The sequence below is a fragment of the Astyanax mexicanus genome, chromosome 3, assembly GCF_023375975.1.
Source record: "Astyanax mexicanus isolate ESR-SI-001 chromosome 3, AstMex3_surface, whole genome shotgun sequence".
Taxonomy (NCBI): domain Eukaryota; kingdom Metazoa; phylum Chordata; class Actinopteri; order Characiformes; family Acestrorhamphidae; genus Astyanax; species Astyanax mexicanus.
The window spans coordinates 46,909,818-46,936,304 of NC_064410.1; the positions used below are offsets into that span (position 1 = coordinate 46,909,818).

The 26,487-nt window shown below is 38.2% G+C and overlaps 1 protein-coding gene across 2 annotated transcripts; it reads left to right on the top strand.

The window, feature by feature from the left end:
• Positions 1-534: 534 nt before the first annotated feature.
• Positions 535-26,263, top strand: rnf19b (ring finger protein 19B). 2 transcript variants are annotated; one of them, XM_015608261.3, is made up of 10 exons: positions 535-798; positions 13,362-14,671; positions 18,697-18,896; positions 20,636-20,780; positions 20,964-21,126; positions 22,297-22,411; positions 22,735-22,875; positions 22,998-23,187; positions 23,294-23,425; positions 24,796-26,263. In XM_015608261.3, the coding sequence occupies exons 2-10, from the start codon at positions 14,055-14,057 to the stop codon at positions 25,211-25,213; spliced, it is 2,121 nt and encodes a 706-aa protein (XP_015463747.2). In that variant the 5' UTR covers positions 535-798; positions 13,362-14,054; the 3' UTR covers positions 25,214-26,263. The 2 variants fall into 2 exon arrangements, with proteins under 2 accessions (XP_015463747.2, XP_007258898.2); XM_007258836.4 differs by lacking the exon at positions 535-798 and adding an exon at positions 2,049-4,985.
• The last annotated feature ends 224 nt before the right edge of the window (positions 26,264-26,487 follow it).

Here is a 26,487-nt window from a genome sequence, read left to right on the forward strand (position 1 = left end):
GGAAAAAAATTCTAAATAATTCAAATATTTGTCATTTCAAGCTGTAGTTTGAAATAATTTCTTCATATCTTAAAAAAATATATTGTTTAAACAGTTTCAATCATTTATTTTTTTATATATTTCAACTCATTTTTAAAAGACTTTTTTTCAAATGTAGTTTGAATCTGTTTTGAGAAAATATATATAAGAAAAAAGTCGATTGCTTTAGCCTTTGTTGAATTTGTATCTTTTTGTTAGTGGATGGGTGGTAGTTTAATTATATAATGCGGGTAATTTATATATTTTTTCTTTTGTTAAATGTTTCTTGACGTGGACTTTGTCAACTCTTCTAGCCCCGTATTTATAAATCTGTAGTGATTTCCCCCCCTTGGGGTGGTCTTTATTCCCGGATCGCTGTTTTTAGTAAGAGCAGAACTGCCCTCTGTTCCGCTGTTCGTCGGTTTCGGTCTGTGTCGGTTTCCTCCGGTTCACGCGGTTTTCGGGATCAGCGCGCGCGGGGCGGGGTCAGGGAGCGCGTCACTGTACGGGGCTTTCCTCGGTGACGTCAGTGGAAAAGAGGAGCGAGCTCGCGCTAATCTGACTGCGCGAGCAGAAACAGCGCAGCGAACTGAGGTAGAGAGAGAGCTCTGGTGCTAGAGTGTGTGTGCGTTTTACTGAGGGTTATTTACGGTGTGTTCTGTTGTGGTGGGCGGCTGTTCAGAAGAGGGGGCACTCCGGAGGAGCTGTCTGAATGTACGGCGGACACACCGGACCGAGGAGCAGCTCTGTGTACCGCCCTGCTCCGCTCCAACACCGCGGGTAAGCTCGGTTTATAGACTGTGAGTCTGTACAGTCTGGGACTGAATGTACTGTAATGATAGTACAGTAACACTAGAGATAGGAGAAGAAAGAGTGTGTGTGTGTGTGATGATATGATGTCAAGATGGATGATGACAGTTTTCAAAACATGCCTCAAACAACCTAACTAACTAGCTAAGCAAGTTCATGTATTCTATAGTAACAAGCCTTAGCAACAGCATTCTAGCTATCTAACGACTGTATTAATCTAATGTGGGCCTGTGTCAGATCTTGGGGTAGGTCCTTCTGTGGTTCTGTGTGCCACAGCCCTGCTCCATAGTGTAGTGTGTGTTAGCCTAGCTCCTCCGTGTGTACGTAATTAGGCCTAGGCGGGGTCTGCTCAGCCCTGCCATGTGAATTTGTTTGGTCATGTTTAATAATGACATTTACAGCCTGTCCTCCCTTGTCTACACTTAACCCTTTCAGACACTGCACCCATTACAGTGAACATCATGTATTTTCTTTATTTTTAAATGTTTTGTTGCACATAACCATATTTAAGGGCTGTTGTCCATCAGAATAGACCATGAACCAGACAATAAACAAGTTTATAAACCACTGAAACGGTAGCTTCCGTGCTATCCACTGCGCTGGAAAAAAACAGTAGTACTAGAGCCAGTACTAGAACACTTTTTAATCATGTGTTTACTGTTTTGGAATGGTTTATAAGATAAAAAGTCCAATATAAAATTTTACACTCAGGCTTCCAATGCAATGGAAATGAAAAAAAAAAAACCTGTTAAATATTTTAGTTAATTGAATGTATTTGCTATATATAGATTGTATAGTAGAATATTAGAGTCTTATTTTCTCTGCATTTCTTTAATTTTCCATCACTGGAGATAATTCAGGTGTTAAATGATTAAAGGACCAAGGGCCTCATGTACTTATTAAGGAAGATTAAGGAAAGCTCAGATCTGAAAACTTCATAACGCACAAAAAAAATCTATTCTAATTTGCTATTTCCCTGTATTGCCTCTAAGTGTCATTAAAACACTTTAAGAAATGTTGTTTATGTATCAAATAAAACTGGCATGGGGTGACACAGTCTCACATTTAAGTTACATTTAGTACATCCGACTGTGACCGTAAATGTGGACGTACACAGCTTTAGTAGATGAGACCTCAGGTATTTTCTGTACTATGCCGTAAAATGATGAGGATATACATTTAGATATATTAAGGGAACACAGTGTACTAAAGAAGTCTGTGTGTTTACTCTCTAATTCTGCCCATTGCCCCTTCCCTAGTCCTATTTCAACTCTATAGGTTGCTGAGTATGGAACACATTCATGTAGGTTCATGAGGTGACCTCAGCCTGACATCCTGTGTAAGTGTTGCTGGATGTGTGGTAGCTAGCTAGACCTGTGAATGTTTTTTTTTTTTTGGATATTTTTTTAAGCTTGTACTGTATTGTCTTTGACACACACAGCTTCTCATTTTGTCCCAGAAATAATTGTGATAATTGACACTATTGTAATTTTAAGACCACATTATATCAGTGATGTTATGAACATGAACTACTATCATAATAATGCAAATGTATAATTTTATACTTTTAATGGACAACAGTGTTTAATTTGAAAATAGATATCCTAAATAAACATAAAAGAATTACAATAATAACACTGCATTTATACCTGTTCATGTCACTGGCTTATTCACATTAATGGGCTGTCCTTCCTAAGAAAACATAATAAGCCATGTCAATATATTTAGTCATGACTATGTACTGTACAGTAAGTCGATAATGTAATTATAGTGGTAGCAATTTTACACGATTGCTGTCATTTAGTACTTATTGTTCCTTTAACATCAAAAATATTATTTTTAGCAGTGTCTTATAATAGCTACTTTTGTTTCAATGGAAGAACTGTTTTTGTATGCAGTATGAAGAATCATTTTAATTTGTAATGTGTCTTTACACAGACACCTATACAAAATATACAGTATTTACAAAAAAGGGTTCTTTATGGGACCAAAATGTATTTTTTGTGGCATTTTCTGAGTACTGCATGCCTTTCACCTCTCACACCACTTTTCATTCACCCTCCTGACTCCCAGTGTAAGGTCCAGACCCGCAGTGCTCTTTGACATGGAAAGGGCCTTCAGTACATTAAACATTCAGCACCACAGCAGTGTAACCTCCTATTACATCTCCAGCTTTAGAGCTCTTCAGCTACTAATTATTGTTTCCAAAACTGAACCTCTTTAGAGTATTGTTTTCTGGGGGACTTCAGTTCAGATCGTTTTCCAGTGGAAAATACACAGAATGCACACATGATCCAACCCTCCTTTGTATCAGTTTCGCTTCTGCTGTAGCTCCAGGGTAAATTCTGTGGAAAGTTGGTTTGCTTCGTTGCAGTTTCACAGAAATTCACTTAACGACTTGCAGGCAATTGTGGAAAGTTATTATTTCCTTGTATGTTACACACAGTACTTGTAGGTTAAGGTTTTGAATATTTTTTAAACTGGAGTAATGAGGCATTTCCCTTTTCTTTCTGTTCCCTCCTTTTCTCAGTTCTGAGTCCAGATGACTCTCAGTTACAGATAACTTACATTTTACTGTGTTCTGAAACTATCACTTTATATTCACAGCAGTGTATTAGCATTAGTTCTGCTGAAATGTCAGTTTTTTTGTGTCAAATCCAAATTAAATGTGTGAATAGCAATGGCCCTGGGTTACCAGTTGTATTAGCTTCCATTAAATGTTTTTTTAACATTCAAGAATTTGATGCAGTATGACATTATGCTTAATGGTGATTATTTGTACCTAAACAAACAAGCAAAAAACAAAATCTGCTTACAGGGAAGTAGTTCAAAATATATTAATAATGAATCAGTTCCAAGTTTCCAACACTCAACTGGTTTGTCTTGATGTTCTGTGGAATTCTTCAAATGTTGAGTTGTTTGTAATGAGGCCATAGGTGTTGTTAACTGCTTATGTCTCACAGTGTAGCTTGTTGTAAAGGCAACACTGCACATTGAAATACTGCGCCACCCTCTTTACTCTGCTAAACTAGGCTGGGTTTGCCTGGCACACTACCATATAATCAGTTGCCTCTAGGAACTTTCTTGGTTTTCCATATCAAATCCTGACCTCCACAGTTCCCTTGAACTGCTATCACTTAATAACATACTCCACTGTAGAACAAGCTAGCTCAAAAAGCTTAGCCTTCCCTTTCTTGTGGGCATCAGTTAGACTACTTTCAAATCTTTAATTTCAGACAGTTCCTAAGATGAGCTAATGGTTGCTGAACACTTAAAGATGTTTACGCTTGTGTGCCACATGTAATGAGACAGGAACTAATATTGTGTCCTATGATTTTTTACCAACTTCCAAAGAATGCCACACTGACTGGTACGACAAAACATTTTCCCAAAACATTCCCTGAGGAAACACTTAATTTGCATACTGCTGATCTGATTTGCTATTCAAAGTTTTAGATTTTTCGAAGATCTCACATTTGTTTTGACTAAATGGACCAAATGGAAAAAATGTGATATATGTTTATTTCTTTATATAAAAGAGAGACGTCAGGATATCATTAAGAAAATGGTGGTGTATGTTTATATTAGCTACAGAGGCTGTGATCACCATTCTCTATAAACAAAATAATGTGTAATTTATCCAAATTTAGTACTTATTCAAAGTTTCAGAATCAGTCAGAATGTCCTAGGCCTCTAAAAGGTTTTCTTGTTCTGTAGCAGGAGGTATCATCTGTGTTGTTTACGCCTTTCAGACGAATGAATCAGTGACTTAATAATGTGGCTGTGTTAGTCATGCTACACCTTAATGCTCTGTAAGCTAACCCTCCATTCATTGCGAAGGAGAATGTTGTCAGTGTTGTGCGTCACTGATCCTGAGATATCAGTCTGGTGTTGTTATGATTAAATGGAGGTGGTCTTGTGTTTTTGAAGAAGTTTGAGAGACTCAAACCAGCTCCAGAATGAATTCAAGACACAGCAGGGGCAGTCGCAGCTTGCTGGTTTTGTAAGGATGGGACAGTGATCAACAGAGCCACCTGTTCCACACAGACAGTCACCCAGCTTCCCAGCTTAAAGGGATTTCAGTAAGCACAAACAGCCCAGCAAAGGAGTTCATTTGTCTGTCTGATACTGCTACCTCTCATTGCTTTTGTCAGACTGTGAGTATAAAAGCTTTTTGTAAAATAAATTCTTTATTATTTTACATCTGATGTGTGATATCACTGCTGGATATTCTAATATTAATGTAAAACACAGTAAATAAAGTATCTTAGTATAGTTATAAGCTTCTCAATGGTTATTAATGTTTTTTAAAGGTGTTTATTGTGAAAACTCAAATTGTGATACAGATAAAAACACAATTCATCTTACAGCCCTAATGGTAATCAAGGGTTACAAATGCTTGAATAATTAAATAGCTATGATGCAATTCTTAAACATGTACCACCAACATTCAAACTGAAACCTCCAAGTAACACCTTCAAGTCACCTACAGGAACACATGCAACCACGCACACTTAAACCATAAGTGGTCTCTCTTCACATATAATATGTCATATCTTTAGCCAATGGTTCATCACTTGTTCTTTTAAAGCTTTGTGGTCAGTATAACTAGTATATCATCTTTGTCACGCAAATCCTTCACTTTTTGTCACTTGTTCTCTGTTTGCCACTTGTTCTTTGCATTGTGGCAGAATGTTATGAATTGATCAAAACAAAAGTTCCAAAATGACTTTGAGTAAAATCTTTCTACAGTTCTTTTTACATTTTCTTTTGTATTTTTTTTCTCCTGTTATTAAAAAGAAACAAAATCCTTTTCACATAGAATAGGAAAAACTAGTCCTGGGTGATATGACCTAAAATCATGATTGCAATTAATTGAAAATTATACCTTAATTACACTTAATTAGCGATAATTTTAATAAATATAAAAGCTTTATTTTTGTCTTTAGTTGCTACATCGTTATAATGCATTGATAATGTGCTGCAAAATGCTCATAAATAATAGGATTGTCAGTTAAACCACAAATAAATGACTACATTAGGTAACAAAATGTAGTCATTTTAACAATTTACGTTAAGTATTAAATGAATAGTATTACATCCAATGCACAAACATTCAGTTCAAATATAACAACGAGATAAACAACAGCAATTATATCACTACAAATCTCACTACAGCACAGTTACATGAACGCTGAGCTGAGCACCTGCAGAGGAATGTGTTTATGTAAGTGAGACTCAGGTAGTCCGGCTGTAATATGCCTGATCCTGTTCATGTAATCGTGAAAGTGGTCCTGGTACGTGTACGTGACGTTCATTCAGCATATGGAGTCCATTCAGCTTTAATCATGACTCAGATCATTGTGTAAGTGCAAGCAGATCTCTGTACACCGAACCTGCCATGTAATCTGTGTGTGTGTATTAACGGAACAGAGACTGAGCTCTTTTAGACGGCTGCTGATGCACAGTCTGGAGCAGAGTCTGTTCCCACAGGTTTGATGCTAAATTGCTGAGATACTCTTTCAGTCTGCCGGCCGGAAGTGCTGAGACCTTTAAATTAAGCCAGCCTCACTCGTTCCTTCTCATCCACCCTAAAGAAGGATGAGGGTATCAAGACAGGCTGTGTAGACTTAACAGGCGAGTGGAACGCTGTAGATGTGTGTTGTCAGTAGAGCGTCTGTTCTGGCAGTGCTTGGTTAGTTGGCTGTGGAATGAGGTGTTTGCCATTAGTTCCAGTTAGGATTTATTCACTGAGGGCTCTGCAATCAGGCTTTATCTAATTGAAAAGACTCAGTTTAGTAGAATCTCTCCACCATCACAAATGTATTTTTATATGGATAATCTTATTAAGTTACTTTGTGCATTAAATTCAAGAATGAACTGTTCTCTCACTGCCTTATAATATATGTATATATATTACATTCCATTAACAGCTGCCATTGTAACATGATAATTAATGTTATTCACCTCAATTCATTTTACATGGCAAGCCTTTTGGTGCTATAACCTTGTGATGCAGTGAAATGAAAATAAACAACATTGAAACATTGAGCACTTTTTTTTCGCAGGTTTTCATTTATTTTCCATCTTTTTCACTATTGGATAAATACAACACACAGTGTACACATACTATGTAGTGACGTTACTGGTGAGAACAATCCAACGTTAGTAAACACTGCAATATGATCTTAACAATTTGACATTGTTCAGTATTAGTTATTTTGCAATTTCAATTGATAACACTGAAAATGCTTTTTTTTAATTATTAATTAGAAATATTCGTTCACAGTTGAAAATGATTATTGCCCGCAATGATTTTTTCATCATTCAATATTTGACACACTTGAACAGAACATTGAACAGTGTTGATTATGCTCTTTTTTTAATGCAATAGTGTTCTTCAAGTACTGAAAATATCTACTATCTAGTTATAACTAAAATTGTGAAACATTGTGTATTTTATAACTATGAAGCATTGTCATGTTGCGCACGTCTTCATTAGATCATGTGTTTGTTAGGTCTCTCTAGTGACACTGGAAAGAACAGAGGCGATATGGAGGCACTTGAGTCTGATTGCTTATGATCCTCAGGGCTCATCGTCTGTGATTCACACAGATTCAGACACAGTCGCTGCATTCATTAGGCTGCCAGTTCTCCGCATCCAACGCCAGACATATTCAACACTCTGCTGGTGCGTTGGCATTGTGATGTATTCCAGGAACTGAGTTGTATTTATTACCTACCTGTTGCAGGCTTTGTCTCTTGTCACACTGCCTTCTGGAGCTACCATTGTTTAGTTTAGATGCAGAGTTTAGAGCTATACTAATTATTTTGGTGAACTAAACAGGATTTTAAAGCATTTTTTGAGCTACCGCATTTATGCTGAATTATTGGTAGGGTTCAAAAATCCTGAACTGCCAGTCTGACTAATGTCTACAGTCAGAGATGTATTCAAATATTAAAAATTCAGCACTGATTCATTGAATTATTGAGTTGTAGTCAGGCAGGGTCATTTATTTGAATGTTTCTGAGCCAATCTGGCCATACCAAATTCTGAGTATAAGATAAATACAGTGGCAGATTGAAGATGAGGGATGTTCTGTACTCTGACTGATCTTCAGTCTCAGATATTACATTTGCAATTTTGAATGTGAAATTTGGCCTCAAGCTCGCCTCCTTCAAAGTTCCACTTTAAGCACTGGGAGTGGGCGGTGCAGCCCAGAGCTTGGTAACAGTGTTGATCACGATAGGGCCAACATTACATGGAGAAAAAAAACAAGTTGGGCACAGTGTTAGTTAACTGTATGAATATGCAATGTTGCTTAAGACATTGGAATTATTTGTTTAGTAAATCCAGTCTTGCAACTTGTAAAGTAGCCAATACAATGAATAAAACACTTAGTAGTTATGTTCTATTCAATATTTCAGTTGTTTTGGAAACAGCATGATTTTAATAATTGATAAATTGTAATTTTGTCACTTTGATTCTCTGTAGCTTTTGTCCAAACTTCTTTTATCTTCTTTTCAAAATATTTGCCATTGCCTTTCACATTTTAGAGCAACAAGGAGGTAAATAAACACATTATTAAGTATCAGATCTTTTAAATATGAGGTTATATCCATATGTATTTATTATTATTTTTGTAGTTCTTAATACTATGTAGGTTACAGTTTTTAAGATTTTTTTAATGCTGCATGTATTTCTCAGGCCTACCACAAATCATATATGACCTTTTATATGCAACCACATTGTTTATTAACCAACATTAAAATAACACCATAAAAACGGTGCCTGGTACCTGGTTACAGTCCTGGAATTTGGGTCATTCTCACACAATGTTTAACTTGTGTTCTTCCAGTGTCCTCAGTTTACAGCTTAAGTGCTTAAAATATAATCTCCCTGGCCAGAAGTTCAAATAAAACATTGGCTTAGTGTCCAGGGGTTTAATCTGTTTGTACACCAATCAGCCATAATATTTAACCACTGCCAGGTGAATGTCATTGATTAGCTGGTTTCTGTGCCAAGAAGTGGATATTTCGTACTAGGCAGTGTGTAGGAAAATGGGCCTACCAAAAGTGGTACAGGAATAACGAGCTGATGAAATAACAACAGGGTTATGGATGCCCAAGGTTCACTGATAAGCATGGAGGCCTCAACTCACAACTTTGACCTTTCTGGACTGAAAGGATCTGCTGCTATTAATGTCTGAAGGTGCCCAGAAACCAAAGAAATATTATTTCAGTTCATTGAAATCATTGTTTCTGCTTCACAGTTAATTTGGGGTAAAAACATCTGCCATTTTAACCTATTCAAACCACAACCTTTGTACATATTTTAGAATCTGCAGAAGTAGACCTAGAAAAAAATGTATTGAGAATTGTGAAGCAGGTTTTTGAAAACATGCAAACCATCGTAAAGTAGGAGCCTTCCCTGGAAGGAGCCTACTAGTGTTCAGATTCCTTTCATTTTTCTTCGTATTGTTATGCTTATGAATTGAAAAGAGATATTAACAAATTACACATTAAAAATAATTAATTAATTAAACAAAATACCATTACATAAATCTGTATTTTGAGACCAAGCAGTACTCAATGTCCTCAACATATTTCTTTCAACTTTAACATTTAATTTAATATTTTAATTATATTAAAAAATAATAATAATATTTAAATATTTTTGTGTATTGCAAACCTTGGTGTTTTTGTCACACACACAAACACACACATACACACAAACACTTTTAAGCAACACTCTGTGTTAAGATGTGACACATTTTTTTCTTCTAGAGAAGGCTTGTTGTCCGCCCACATACCCCTCACACACCAAACCTCAGAGAGCACAGATGGTAATTATGTGTCATCAGTTGCATTAGCAAAGGCTCCTGCCTCCTCTGAAGAGAGGCTAAAGTTGAATGGGAGGGTTATTACCATCCCTGTTGGGTCAGTAGTTATATATAGATGCAGGGGGGTACATATGATTCAACACTAGCGTTTTCAGCAGGTCGGTTATGGAAGGTGCCATGGTAACAGTAGAGAGGGAGCGAGCCTGTTTCTCTCCAGGTGACTATTATATAGGTTAGGGGTAATTGTGTGTATAATGGGAAATAATGTGCTGTTTTAATCAATAATAGTAGCGGCACAAATGTCATTCTTCCTCCTGGTCACGACCAGTGGACATGGCGTGCAGCAGTTGTTGCATATGATGATGATGATGATGATGATGACAGTTGGCGAAGATATCAGGTCACGATAATGGCTGTTAGCAATTCAAACAGATCTGTGGAAAAAGTGGGTCACTCTGACTTCTATCACTGCTTGCCTCACAGAGCCATTAAAAAGAAAAAAACACAGGGCAGGTGAACTGGAAAGAGATCAGTGGAGTATTCTCTTGTGGGACGCTCTACCTTCTCTCTGGTATGGCTGACACTGGGCCAGATGTGTATGGAAAGCAGCTTTAGAAAATTCTCAGGAAAAAAAGTCTTGAATACATTATGATCTGTAAAATAAGAATAACAGTGATCTGAGGGAGGATAATAATTTTTTTAATATTTAGTGTACTAACCTGCCAAACTCATACTATTCATTTTAGTACATTATGGTGTTAGTGTGTAGTATTTAGTTGAGATAAAGACAAAGATATCTTGTTAAAAGTGCAGAACTATATGAATAAACTTGCAGCCAGAACGTCAACCTGCTGAACACCATCTGGTACACCAACCGGCACATCTTACAACAGCTGGCAAACCAACCGGCACATCAAAATTAGGGATGCACCGATTTGGGTGATTCTGGGCTGATGTTGATATCTGATATACACGTATATAACCTTACAGAGAGTCTTGATACCCCAGTATAACTTTAGAAACAAATGTAACATTTATTTGCCTTACATTTTAGCTTTCAACCAACTGTATGAATACAATAAAATGAAATGAAAATGAAAATACTTCTGAGAAATTAGTTTTCACATCTTTTGGTTTCACATTTATTTAGCTAACGTGTCCTTACTTGACTGGTCACAGTTTAACCCTTATTTTTATAAAAAACAATAAATTTATTGAAACTTATAAAAATAGATAAAATTAGCTTAAAGCTATAGATTGATTTAAGTAGCAAAATCAGTGTAGGTTTGTTCAAGTTTGGTGTAGTACAAAATCAGTGTTGGTTTGTTCAAGTTTGGTGTAGTACATTTGGTGTAGAAGCCAGTAAATTAGCAGTTAACGCTTTAACTTTATTCCCGTGAAATACACCACGATGTACAATACATACACAAAGATAAAAGGATATAGGCATGTGTTATAATCTTCTCAATCTCTGTTTATTTTCTCTGCATTGCAGAAATCATAGGGCCCTAGCCCTGCTGTTTTAATTGTATAAAAATCTACTTTTAAAAGACATATTTATACATATGGTGTATGTATGTTTTAAAAGTATGACATTTTACTTAAACTGTCATTTAAAATTCATTATGTTAATAATACATCACATTATATTAAATCATAACCCCAGTATCAACATACGTATCATATTGCTACGTTCTTGCCAATACATAGCCCTGGTGTACTCATGTTCTCACATGTCTGTGTTAGCAGGCTGGATCTGAGTGTAAGATAAGAGTGGGTTAGTGCTGTTTCTCTCCAGTGTCCCCCTCCCTGTCCTGCTTCTCATACAGTAAACAAATCAAAGGGCAGTTGTCCAGAGGTCCTCTGCAGAGGAAATCAGGACACATCTGGATTAAATGTGCTGGGAGCATGTTTGCGTGTTTATACTGACGTGGTGGGGTTCTGAGCTCCAGACAGATTATTTACATGCACTCATACACTTTTTAATATAGTTTCTATAGTGTGTGTATGTGTATATATAATGTAGTTCAATTTATGTGTGTGCGTGTGTGCATGAGTGCGTTCATAAGTGCCAGAGTCACTGTGAGGGTCCTTGTACGCTGTACTGGTAGTGGAGATAACCATGGCAACCACACTAGCAGCGCAGTGTGAAGTGGAAAGGGAGGGCTCGTGTGTGTGTGTGTTTGAGAGAGACAGAGCGAAAAGGAGGCAGAAGGTGTCAGCAAGAGCAAGATAGGAAAGGATGGGAAGAAGAATAACGGGAGAAAAAAATACAGGCAGATGGATAGAAATAGAAAGAGAACTGACCCCAATACTGTCTCTGTTACTCAGAGGGGGGTTATCTATATGTGTGAGAAAAACAAAGCATTGCGATTTGTTCTTTTCTCTTGATATAACAACAACTACGGCAATAATTAGCCATTTACTACTGTTATTTAGGGATGCACTAAATATTTGGCAGTCAAAGTTATTTGACCAAAATGGCAAAAAAAAAAAAAAAATATATATATATATATATATATATATACTTTGGTTGGGCGGTTAGAATAAGTAAAAAGACAGATTATATACAACTAATAACTAATTTATGTTAAGTCACATTTTGCTTGATTTATATGTCTGCTGGAATTAATAATGGGTAATTTTCATGATGAATGTGGATAATTTAAATTACTGCTGTAGTCTGGTTTTTATAATGAGGTAATCAACATTGGAAACTGCCAGAAGGAGGTAAAGAACTCTTTTATTTGGCAGTGATTTTTATATTTTACACTTTTCCTTATCTAAAATATGAGGACATTATTGTTGCACCTTGTTCAATATAAAAGATTTATGTAAGGTTGGAGGAAGCTGCTTAGCATTCTTTAAAAACAGTGAAATTAACCTTTGTTCTCATATTGCTTTCATTTTCATTGTGCATTCACAACTTCAACTTTTGTGAAAATAAAGTTAAAATAATCACTAATATTTGATAGCTCTACATAGTGCTGTTTTGTTTTGCCACATCTAAAATACAAAAAAGTGAAATATTCTATTTGTAATTATGAAATACTCAGAGTAAATAATTCTGGTACATGCTCTTTACAATGTTCCAAGTGTTATTATGACAGGATCAATATAATTGCTCTACAATTATTATAAACATCAAAGAAGAAGTAAAAACATTCTTAACTTTAAATGGAAGTCAAGGTAAAATAGCATATATATATATTTCAAGTCATTTTGGATCAATCATTGGGTCATTCACAATGGAAGGACATGGAACACAAGAAGCAATTAAAAAAGACACACAGATTCAAATTATGTAAAATAATATAAAATATACAATATACAGACTCAAGCTCACATAAAGACATATAGTCATAGATAGAACACCAAACAAAGATCATGTACATGTACATGTACATGCATCTCATTTAGCATTTTATAGATCACATAAAGTACATTATACACTTTTATGCAGAACTCTACAGTATGTCAGTACTCAGTTCTTTAAATGAGAGTCATTCCAGCGGTAGTGTCAGCCGCTGTTGAGTGTGAAGAGTTAACAGTGAAATTGAAACAGCTAGAGTGAGAGGAAGGGTGGTGTGTGTGTGTGTGTTTGTGTGTGTGTGTGTGTACTGAGCATGCTCCTTCTGCATGCTCACTGCTCTCTGGGCTAACTTCCTGTGCTATTTCTCTTCCTTATAGGCAGGCCGATTCAGAAAGGAGAGTGGAACAAACTGGAGCAGCTCGGCTCAGCAGTGTAACCTGGAGAATACAGCTGCGGGAATAGAGGACATTAGCAGCAAACAAGCCTCCTGAAAGTATCGGAAGAGGACATCTTTACTAGCCTTTTTTATTTATTATTTTATTTTTAATGGTTATAGAATATAGCAAATAAATGTATAGATGATTTTGTGTTTTATGTATTTTTAAAAATATCAGTTTCCAGTAACAGTAAGTACATTTTTGACTTGTTAGTATTGCTTATGTAATTGTTTGGCAATCGGCCTACTTGACTGTTAAGAGAACAAACTTGTAGGACAGCGAGGGGACTTTTTCAGTTTCTCTTTCCCTTCCTTTAGCCTTGCTGTGTGAAGGTTATCTTTCCGCTGATTGTATTATCGCTGGTTCCTGGTTAAACAAAGAAGGAAGATATGACTGTATGACTGGAATCGAATCCTCCATCAGTGTCAGTAACAGGAATTCACTTCCTTTTTGGACAGTTAGGGTTTTTTTATTTTGGTATCAGAAGTACGTAAGTGTTCTTCAGAAACAGGGCTGTGTAGGACTGAACAACTGAGAATTAGAAATCTTACACAAGTTTGTGTGGGAAGATTCAGCATTAAAACCCAGAGAGCCTTACAAGGACACAAGGCTCCATCAGGTCATTTCTGGGCAATGGGATCAGAAAAAGACTCTGAATCACCTCATTCGTCTGTCAGTGGCATTCCCAATCCCAAATGTCGTGGACCGGGCAAGAAGCAGAACAGGATCTCCTTCTCTAGCCTCTTCCACAGTAAACGGAGTTCTAGGGGCAGCAAAGCTAGCGTGGGCACACCTTCCCAGCAGCTTCACCAACAGCAGCAACTCCAACAGCAACAGCAGCAGCAACAGCAACTTCTTCAGCCTTCTACACCTACCGCAAATGCATCCCCGGACCCCCCAACCACCGGCGACTCAGCCGAGCCTTTGTCCTCCAGCCAGGCATCACTGGGAGGACAGGATCTTCTGGAATGCCCACTGTGCCTGGTGCGGCAGCCCCGAGATCAGCTGGCTGAGCTGCAGGGCTGCAGTCACCGCTCCTGCCTCTGCTGCCTGCGCCAGTACTTGCGCATCGAGATCACAGAGAGCCGTGTACAGCTCAGCTGCCCCGAGTGTGCAGAGAGGCTGGCCCCCAGGCAGGTGGCCCTCATCCTGGACGATCCTGCCCTGCTGGAGAAGTATGAGGAGTTTCTGTTAAGGCGATGCCTCGCCTCGGATCCCGACTGCCGCTGGTGCCCTGCCCCAGACTGCGGGTAAGTCTAAGAGCCATAGTAAAAATATTGGCCTTTAATCTTACATAGCCTTATTTTTATTGTTCTGTTGTATTACTGATGTACAGTATACACCATATAGTTTTCCAGTATTGTGCTAGAGTATATAGAACCATTTCATGAATTGTCCTATAAAGAACCAGAAACAAAAGGTTGTCATAGTATATGTGATGTTGTTTCTCCCGGAAAATTCCATTCTTTCTTCCCTTGGTTACACTATTTGTCTTGGAAGTCTGATATAGCATCTGGGATTGTTAAACATTCAGAAAATTTTACACTATTTCAAACATGTTAAAGTAGCAGTTAGCTAAGGACCTGGATTCCTTAACTGGTTTGACAATTCCTTACTTGTGTTTTAGGGCAAATCTAACCAAATATGCCCTACTTTATATGTCAAGGTTCATCATTGTTAGCGTTGTGCCAGGTTAGCACTTTTAGCAATAGCAGTTGATGATATTGCATTATGTATTATTCACATACAAACACCATTAACACATGTTCACAGATTATAGTTAGACAGCGCTGTGTGTACAACTGAATTATTAAGACAAAAATACATTGTAGCAATTTTAACTTGTATAACACTTCTGCTTCTACTACTATGCATGTGGGGTGCCACCATCTTGGATCCTGAAATTTTCTACTTGAAACTAGTTGATGTTAAAAAGGCAATTATTTTATAGCATCCTTTTCTAATCCTCATAAAAATTATCATAAAATCATATAGCACCACCTTCAGTACAGGAGCACTGGGGACAATCTACAGAACTAGTGAATGTGGACTTTCCTCAAACCTTGTAAATTTGTTTTGTTGAAAGAGTACCAAAATTTGAAGAGTGAAACAAGAACAGTTGCTCAAAATGATTATGAAGTATGAGTAATCAGTTTATACGGTCACATTAAATCCTATCATGTTTAATCTCTTGCAGCAGGATTAGCTACAGTTTTTATATGAATGACTCCTTTTTCATGTAATTGGGTCCGGAATGTTTGTGACGTTGGTCTTTCCTACCTTCAAAGCTGGTTTATCAACGGCAAGGGGTAGATGAAATGTCAGTGAGCTAGAACACCAGCGGTTGTGCTCAGTGTGGGATGCCTAATTCAGCAGATGTGTCATTTAGAGAATGTGTGTTTACTGTGCGGGACTCTGTGGCCTGTTTGTGATTTGTCAATCACAGTAGTGGGTTGTTGTTGCCCATATCGAGGACATGTCTGCGTCTGACTTTTGAGTCAGCACCTCTTCTTTTTAAACCCACAGTTGTCTGTGAAGACTGTAGTTTTCTTGTAGGGACAGTTTTACAGAAGGAAGGAGATGCATTTCAGTACTGGTGGTGATTATTTAATTTCTGTGCAATTTGCTGTGATACCCAACCAGGTTTAAGGTGTAAATTCTTTATTAGTTCATTACACGTACATTGTTGGCCTCTGTAGGCATACATGTATGTGTGTTATCAGTATCTGTTATCTACCCCATCATATGCCATCTTAATAACCCTGAATAACTGACTTGGATTGTTTTCAGAGTCTTGGTTTAACTTGTAAGGCTTTTTCATCTTGATCTGGGAGAAGATTTCCTTTGTCACGGCTGGCCCACCTTTAAAGAGGCTCAGGACTGTATCTGTGTAAATACCTGTTCCACACCACATAATAATCAGATTTGCTCCACCCAACAATCTAAAAGGCACCCAGTTTCAGGGTGCTCTTAAATGTTGATCCTCTGTAGGTCTGTCACAGTTCTTACAATATTGACTTATCATACATTATGTGGTCATGACCTCAATAATTTTTCTTGATTATTTCTTGATTTTATATCAATTTAAAAAGTCTTAAGTAGTCTTAAGTAGTCTAAAATAGTTGTAATAGTCTTTCAATACCGTTTTTATATTTATAACTAACTCCAAAACGTTATTGCGACATTTTCTCCCAGTGTAGTCAGGGCCACCCCAGTTGTGAATCATAAACATGAAACCTTTAATATTTACGACTCAGTATCCTGTAGTGTGGGGTGAAATGCAGTGTTGATGTCATGCCACCTGAACCATACTGTTTCTAAAGCTTTAGTGAACTAAAGGAAACAATTTTCTCCAAGTTAATATTTGAAAATGTTTAAGCTTGAAGTATGAAGATTTGCAAATGTGGATGGCATGAGTAACTACAAATGATACTTTGGTGCTTTGAGGAGAAATAATAAGGAAATAAGAAAATAATTTACACAACAGTAGGTCTGCTATCTATGGCTTCATTAATTTCTAATAACATTTGTTGAGCTAATTATTACTGCCTTGATAAATGTATTTATTTTATACAATACGAATAATTATATATCGTTGAGGTTTCTTCTAGCTGTTGTATCTGATTTCATCAGGGATTCACAGCATCCTTACATCCATCTCATCCTCTCTCTCTCTCTCTCTCTTACATACGCAGAAAAATCCCTCCTGTCAGCTTCCATCCACAGAGTAGCTGTATTCTGTCTCCTCAGCTCTGCAGCTCAGCCTCAGTTTGACAGGAAGGGGCAGTTGGCCAATCAGCAGAGGAAACGTCTCCTTTCTCCTGCTCTATCTCTGTGTCTCTCTCTCTCTCTTTTCTGAGAGTTGCCATGGCGACTGGGATGCAGCACAGAGCAAGTGTTTCTAGGGGTAACAGAGGTTGGGATGTAATTAAAGCGGTCATTACCTCCGCACTGGACCGTGTGTGTACAGAATTGTGTGTTTCTGTGGACTGTGAATTAGGGTCTTTAGTTCATACTCATAACTGATTGTGCTTCTAGAAGCATGCTGGGTTCTGAGAGAGAAAACACTCACCCTTGTAAAGTGAGGCTGCCAGGGTTTTTTTTGGGAGATGGAGAGTGTGTGTTGTACCCGTAGGCTGTGTGTGTTGGATGTTGAGTTCTTCTGCTCCTATGCTGGCATTGTATTGTAGGATTCTAATGAAATGCTGTTACAGTGGAAAGCTCCCATAACAACCTGGGCTTTGTTTTTTAGGCAACACGTCACAACATGCAGATCAGATTAGGACGTTTATTTGTCTGGTTTGTTGATACATGTACATTGAGACATGCCACTCTGGAATTAAGTTTAAGTGTCCTTGAGTTCCTACAGTAAGAGTTAAGGGTAGAGATGGCACGATATAGAGTATTTTTTCGATAAAGTAAATGCTTTAGCAGGTGATAATTAGATATTTTATTTTGCTTTAAAAACTACTAAGCTTTAAACTTACATGCATACTATACAGTTAGCTGTTTCAAGCTGTATTTCTTACAGGAAATACTCATTCTTTTTTGTATTTATCCTCCTTTAATTTTTTTATCTAGTATTTACCTCTGATAATGGCCAGATACTGATACCAACCAATTAAGGATGTAACATTACAAAATGTTCACACTTCAGTTTGTACCACATGGTTCACTACAAAATGTGACACAAAACCTAAAGAATCTTCACTCTATGCAACACAAAAAAGGCACAAACTTATACTCTGAAACTGCACTCTTCATGGTAATTGTATCTTAGCTCTAAAGATAAGATAGTGAACTTGGTTTGTGACATTACCTGCTACATTACGGGGGAAGGGAGCTGTGGTAGGAGAAAAGAAACCAGGTATCCAAAAACAAGTAGAGCCAAGTAATGAAGGTACCATGCAGTGAAAAACTGCCACTTGATTTCTTTTCATTTATTTCAAACAGACCCTGTGCTGAAGCTACATTTTGTCCTACCTAGTGTGGTATAGCGCCCCCATGAGGGAAGTCAGTACAGCCTGTGTAAACATTACACGTATCCTGAAACTTTACGATAACCGTGCAATAAAAATTCACAAAAGTCCACATCTGTTTCATGAATCCATACAGATAAATACATACAGACCTGGCTGGGTGGCTTATCTTAGTTCTCTTAGTTATCTTTGTGTCTCTTGTGTGTTCTCCTTAGATGTGATCCTCTGTCTGGCTGTAGATAGACACGGTGTCTCTAAGAATCCTCCTCTAACCTCCTTGGCTCTTCCTATTCCAGGTTTGCAGTCATTGCCTCAGGTTGTGCCAGCTGTCCCAGACTGGTATGCCGCAGGGAAGGGTGTGGCGCGGAGTTCTGCTATCACTGCAAGCAGGCCTGGCACCCCAACCAGACATGTGATTCAGCCCGGCAGCAGAGGGCACTCTCCCTGAGAACACACAGTACCCACTCGCCCAGTTACACAGCCGAGCAGGGTCCCAGTAAGTCCCCATTAATGTTCTTGAATTTTTTTTTGTATCACTTTTCTTTCTGCCTTGGTTTATGTGACTCCACAACATAATCCAGGCTTGTCTAATGTAGTAGAGCCGATATATTCTTTTTTTTTTTTTTTTTTTTTTTTTTTTAAATTTTTTCCCATTTTCTCCCCAATTTACACGGCCAATTACCCAACCCATTCATTAGGACTCCCCCTATCACTAGTGATACCTCAACACACCAGGAGGGTGAAGACTAGCACATGCTTCCTCCGATACATGTGAAGTCAGCCACCGCTTCTTTTCGAGCTGCTGCTGATGCAGCATTACCGAGCAGCCAGCGCGCTTGGAGGAAAGCGCAGCGGCTCGGCTCCAGTACATCAGCTCACAGACGCCCTGTGCTGCAGACATCCCCGTAGGAGTGATGTGGGGAGAGAGCGCCATCTACCCACCCAGAGGGAGCAGGGCCAATTTTGCTCCCTCTGACGCCGGCAGCTTGATGGCAAAGCTGCATGAGCTGGGGTTCGAACCGGCGACCTCCTGCTCATAGTGGCAGCGCTTTAGACCGCTGGACCACTCGGCGCCCGAGCCGATATATTCTATACGGCTCTACTACATTAGACAAGCCTTGACTATGTATTCATTCAGAGTTTGACACACCATGACACATTGTATAAAATGAGTAAAGCACAAATATACATTTTAGAGCCGCTGTTGTAACTGTATTACACTATAAGAAACTGTTTGAGCGGGATTAGTTGTACAGTAAGCTCTCTCTGTAATGCAGTTTGTAAGGGATTTAACTGGCCGGTTTGTACAGGATAATGTGACTGTGTGTCTTTTCTCAAATTGCTACAGAAAGACAGTGTTGTAGGAGTACAGAATGAGTCAGTAAAATGGCTGTAACAAAATACCAGTATGGTTGTCACAATGCCAAAACTATGATAATGATACCAATACAAGTATTACAATATTCAATACAAAATTATTCCATGGCAAAAACATAAAACACACTTTATTGTTTTGAGGTCAATTCAAAAAAGATGACTATTATTAAAGGAGCCCCAGACCCAACAAATAATAATTGTAATTGGTTCAGTTTTTTCTAAACTGAAAGTCCTATTCTATTGACACTACTTTACTAAATGGACTATACAAGATATTGGGTGCAACATCTGTATTAACAATGGGTACAACCTAAAATAGCTAAATGCAATTGTAAGTAGAGTTGTCCATAAATCCTTGAACATAGAGTGTAACATATCTTTATATTATCTTTGGTCAAATATATATTTTTATATAGTAGTGAGTAGTTATGTACATTGTGTATATAATATTTGTATATAATAGGTATTTTGCTGAATATTTCGTTTAGTTATACTATTTAGTTTAGTTATTTTTATTTCTTATATTAGGGCTATTAAAAAGCCACACTTTAGCCACATCACAAGGACTTAATTTTTTTTTGTTTTGTTTTTTTGGTTAAAACACAAATTACAGAAGCTCCCTTTGTAAATGTAATCCAGCTAGAATTAGGTCTTATTTTATTTGTGTAACACAGAAATGATTGCTCTCATAAATAACTGTAATTATGACCAGCATTAGCTCCATTTACAGCCTTAAAGACCACCGAACACACTTACAGCAACTGATAGTCAGAAGGAGCTTCCTCAGCACACTGTATTAACAAGAGCCTGTGAATACCAGTGCTTATACTAAACCCAAACCCATTAATCCCCACTCAGCTGATGACATCAAGCCCTGTCCCCGATGCGGAGCCTACATCATCAAGATGAACGACGGCAGCTGTAATCACATGACCTGCGCCGTGTGTGGCTGCGAGTTCTGCTGGCTCTGTATGAAGGAAATCTCCGACCTGCACTACCTCAGGTATGCTCAGCTCCCAGGCCTGTTGCCATGTAGCTAAGGGCTAAGAGCACCGCCATCTGTTCAGCAGTAACCTAGACATGGTCGTTGAGTTTGAGGGTAATGACCTTTGATGACTTGATGTTGTGGTTTTATCCTCTGATTAAATTCTTGTGTCTCACTCTGTGTGTTTTTTATCTCTTGCAGTCCATCAGGTTGTACCTTCTGGGGAAAAAAGCCATGGAGTCGCAAGAAGAAGATCCTGTGGCAGCTGGGAACTCTGATTGGTGCCCCAGTAGGCATCACACTAATTGCTGGCATTGCAGTGCCTGCCATGGTTATTGGCATCCCGGTTTACGTAGGGCGTAAGGTAAGATATAGCCAAATAACCTAAATGAGGAGATTTGGATATCACAACAATAAAATAAGGAAATAACAATCCTCTCATTGACCCACCTGGGAACTTCCCAACGTATTTCGCACTCTGTACACAGAAGCTTGTTTGCTTTAGGCCTTATAACATCAGCTAACAATCCTTTTTCTGTGTAATTCTGTCTGGTACAGTATGAGCCAGAATCAAATATTGATACGAAATGGGACACTTTTTCTGTGCTTAAAAATAGGCTTGGTTGTAGCTATAATGCAGACTAAGAAGGGTGTGTCTGTAAAGAGCCTTGTTTCATTTTCCCTAAGCACATTGTTTTTCCATGACGTTTCTTGAAATGATGTTGAAACCAGCATCATTCCAAAACTGAGACGTCTCATTTGTTTTAAATATACCATCAGCTGAATAGCAAATTAAATCAACCACATAAACCACACAATGCAAAACAAAATGAGCAGGAATCCTCAGAACATTCCCAGTAAAATGCAAATGTCTTCTATTAACAACTGCCCATCCAGTAGTGTAGCTTTTATTTGAAACAGAATTCAGTTATGACGTAAAGGAAGTCATGCCTTACTGCTCAGCTCTGGGCTTCTTTGCACCTTCATGAATACTCCATAGAAAATGTTCTGCAAGGGTTAATATGGCATTAGAACTTTGACAATACTCAATTCTCATTCATAAATGTGTTTATTTTCTTAACCTTTTTTTCCTTTTTTAAGTAAAAAGCTTTTTTTTCTTTTGTGAATCTGGCCCTTCTTTTTTCAGAACATTAAAGTCACCACACCTCATTTAGTGTAGGCTAAGCTGTAATCTGGGTTTGGGTCCAAAACTCTAAATATTTTATTGAATTATATTTAATGTATGTAGTTTTGTATTATGTTTTTCTATTAATAATTATTCAATTAAGAAAAGAATAGTGGTTTTGAGAAGACAATGAACTTTTTATATTTTGTAAAAGTCTTTCTTCAGAGTGTACCAGTTTTATCTTACATTTTTAGCTTTTACATTTTGATCCCATTGTCCCCATATATCGAATAAATCTCAAATAAGAAAACACTAGAGAATGTCAGAATCTTTGTAAACACTGGCAAACATGTGCATTGTTTGTCCTACCTTGCATTGTTGTTTATTATTATCCTTCTCTTTGTGCAGATATATGCTCACTATGAAGGGAAGAAGACCTCTCAGCACAGGAGAAACCTGGCCATCACGGGGGGTGTGGCCCTGTCCATTATCACAGCACCAGTTATTGCTGCTGTCAGTGTGGGTAGGTTGAAAATGTATTGATTCTGTAGTCAAGACATGTTTTTTTTTTTTTGTCTTCTTCTTAAAGTGACTTTTTAGAGACCGGAGTGTAATAACACATATCATGTGGAAGAGTACTTTTGTACATTTTGTACTGTCAATACATAGAGACTACTCTGTTTTTAGAATGAATATATTAGACAACTCAAAACTCAATATAACTGTCAATTAAAAAAAAAGAAATTTAAGGACTGATTAAATTTAAAAAATGATTTAATTTATTAATAGCCAGCTTTAGCAGTAGGAACATGTAGATGACAGATATGCCATTTTACGTTCTTCTAGGTATTGGTGTACCCATCATGCTGGCATACGTGTATGGTGTGGTGCCAATCTCCCTCTGCCGTGGCGGGGGCTGTGGAGTCAGCAGAGGGAAGGGACGTGGTGTCAGGATTGACTTTGATGAAGACGATGGGCCCATTACAGGTGTGTAACTTAATCTGATTCTTACGTAAATGGAAACAATGGTGCTCCCAAGATTGGGCGTTGCCACAAATGATAATGTGCTTATCTCTGGTATGAACTCTTATTACCTTCCATTTGTGCAGTTGCTGACGCATGGCGTGCACTGAAGTCTCCCAGTCTCGGTGAAAGCAGTCTGGAGGGAGGGGCCAGCGGCCTCAGCACCACCTCACCAAGTGAAGGCATGTCTGTGGCCCCTGGGGGCTTAGGGGACACGCCCCACTTCAACACATTAGCAGGAGGAGCTCTGGGAGCTCGAACAGGAAAATACAGCAGGTATGATGAGTTGTCAGTATGGATATGATGTGAGTTAATCTGAATACCTGTCAGGTCATGTCAGTGGCTGGCACTGTGCTGTAACTTGACTGTGTTGATGCTTCAGGCTGGAGGTTCAAGGTGCTGAGCTCGGAAAGGAAGGTGTACGAGAGACAGGAAGCTTGGGAGCAGCCAGTGATTGTGCAAGCACTCGAGGCATGGCCGGCTCCATAACTTCCTCCTACACCTTACCTGACAGGTATGTGTTCATATCTTACGTTTGATCCTTAAGCTATTTAGTCATTTCTGTATTGTGACTCAGTCTGATCATTATAATGGTGGGAAATTAGGTATACAAGAATTAAAATGTGCTTTCTGGAGCCTTTCACCTTTTTCTCTCACTTGACGAGCAAGTGACTTTACTACTGCTGAATAAGCTGTAACAAAACACAGTACACACAACTACAGTACATCTCAACTAGTAGTAATTCATATTAATGCTGCATTTTTCCATCGTGAAAGGACAGATTCATACTCATCATTACTAGTTCTAAGTATATTAATGATTAGGTCATTAAATTTATGCATAACAATTAGCTTATGTGGTTTTGAGGTGATTATATACATTTAAGAGTCTTTCATAAGTAGTTTTGTTCAGATTAAATGGTTGCTTTATTTATGGACTAAAAGCACCATCATAACAGTATTGATTGAAACTGTTCCTGCCTTTAAAATGGGCAGTGGGCTGTCCCAGCATCAAATTCCCATTACCCAACAACACATTTTATTGTTGTGTTTCTTTTGACTTTTTTGGATTTTTATAAAGTTTATTTTTAGCAGTAAAACAAAGCTCTCCGAATAATTTTAACATTTTCATCACAGTTGGCTGAGTCACTTTCCTCACTAACTGATGGTCACATTTTGAGGCATTTACCCATACCAGCCATAACAACAATTAAAATTGTATACCATTGTAGGCTATTTTGAATTCCTATTGTGCAAAGTACAGTGTCCCATATTTTAATTTTACATTTACATTTATGGCATTTCACAGAAGCTCTTATTATTATTATTATTATTATTATTATTATTATTATTATTATTATTATTATTATTATTATTATTATTGATACCTAGAAGTGCACTACTCAACACATGCTGCTGCCAGAAAGTAAAAATAGTGAGCATTTAAGTACTGAAACTTCATAAGCAACCTTGTCTGACCTGATTAGTCACCACTCAGCTAGAGCTGTGAAATTTATCATGAATATTGATTTGAAAGTATTTTATATAAAATATGCCAAATATACCATATTTGTAGTACTCACATTACTACTTTTTTGACCATCTCAATTAACAAAGTCAAGTGCAGTTTAGTCAGTGATATCACATCAAGAGTGCAGTTGTCATGTTTATTATGAAAAAAGTATATTCAGATACACTGTAAGATGTTTACTGTTTTATATAAAGCATGTTGTGTTTGTGTTACAAATGAATAGTGATACTTTAACATCATATTTTATATTGCCTTTTCAGTTATTTAATATGCAAATTGATCTGGGTTTAATCAGCACAAATACATTTTTGTTTAAGTAGTTTTCTCTAACTTAAGCTACTTTTTTATTTCAGGGAAGGCACAAACCTTGAGATTCAGGTGGACATCGAAACCAAACCCAGCCATCTGTGTCTAACCAGCGAAGAGGATCTGGCTCCACCCACTGCTGCCATGGCCCATGGTTCGGGGGAGGAGCCTCAGGACTGCAGCTCCCGCAAAGGCGGAGTTTTATCCGGCTCGTCTCTGGGCCTGTCACCCGGGGGGTCACTCAGGGAGGGGCTTCGTGACGTCACACTTGCTCAGCCAGAGAGCATCCGCAGCGACCTGGAGATGTCCGACACGCAGTCAGACGACATAGCTGAGTTGACGTCAGATGACTGTGACTCCCCCCGCCCCAAAAGCGCCCGCCCACCTCCTCCGCCCCAGACCACCTGCCGAGCCTTGAACTCCAGCGACGGCCTGCACTGTCCCGACGTCATCCTGTACGTGTGAGGGAGTGAGAGGCTCTCGCTGTTGCACAGACCTAGCTGTTTATTACTGCTTTTATCTGGTTTATTTGCTGCTTTTTGTAACGATTATAACACACCTTAATGGTTCAGGCGATTCGGTGGCATGCGTCTGCCTGACTGCCTGTGGCTCTGTTCCTGTCTGCCTACAGAACTACAGACAGGGCTCTACCTCTACAACTATTCATACTGTTAGTAGTTCAGAAAGTTGTTTGTTTACTTTTTGGTGCGAAAAATGCCTTGGCTATTTAAGCAAAAAAAAGAAAAAGAGAGAAAAAAGGATAAATTGTAGGTACTACAATCGCCACAAATATCCTGCGAGCGAGGATAAAAGAAAAACAATGCTACAAAGTGAAATATCACCAAGCACACATTTACAGTATATGAGGAACTGTGGGGAGTGGGGAGGATTTAGATGGATTACAGTGTTTTCTATGTATGTTGGAGTGTGAATGTTTTTTTTTTTCATTCATTTTTTTTTTCTTATTTATAACTAAGCGACCCGGAAAATTGTACGACTCGCTGCATGCATGTATATGCATGACCTGCGCTTGTATACGAGGGTAAAAGGCTAGTACGTAGTGGTTGCACTGACCAGGTTTGCACAGTGACGAGATGTAAATGGACCTGCACTCGAGTCTCACCTGCACAAAGAGCGGAATTCAGAGATGGGAGCCGGTCGTTGTTAAAGGAGATTGATCACTTTCCCCCAAGCAGACGGTTTCTCCCAGATCATTGTCTGCCTGCCTTACAGACGACGCTCACGCTCCCAGTCCTTTTCCCCACTGACTGACTGTCTGACTCACTGACAACACTGTCTGTGCCCACCTGTCTGCTATATGCTATGGGTGTGTGAGAGTGAGAGTGTCTTTTTATTTGTTTGTATTAAAGTATAAATGGATTAATGGCATCGACAGTGGGGCAGGCCACCAGATGCACTTTTCCCCCATTTTTTTTTGGAAACCTAGCCCTGTGTCTACCCACCGCAATGTGTTTGAAATTATACATTTCTGAGTAATAAACTGAATTAAATGGATGAGCTTTCTGCACTCTATCCTTGTGTTTTTTAATTTTGAAAACTGAATCTGAACCCTAATCTGAACCCTCTCTTTCACTCTCTGCCTATTTAACATTCATAACATAATAAATGGTGAGTCACTTTCTTTGAACTTCATCCCTGCTGGATGACAAAGCATTTGAGTGCATATCATACATCTGTTATGTCTTAAGAGGATATGACAGAATTCTGGATCATTTTCA

Bases quoted from the DNA above. Each gene is read 5' to 3' on its own strand.
- rnf19b (XM_015608261.3), top strand. From the start codon at position 14,055: ATGGGATCAGAAAAAGACTCTGAATCACCTCATTCGTCTGTCAGTGGC. The intron at 20,781-20,963 runs GTATGCTCAGCT...TATCTCTTGCAG, and splicing joins TCCGACCTGCACTACCTCAG to TCCATCAGGTTGTACCTTCT. The intron at 22,876-22,997 runs GTGTGTAACTTA...CCATTTGTGCAG, and splicing joins AGACGATGGGCCCATTACAG to TTGCTGACGCATGGCGTGCA.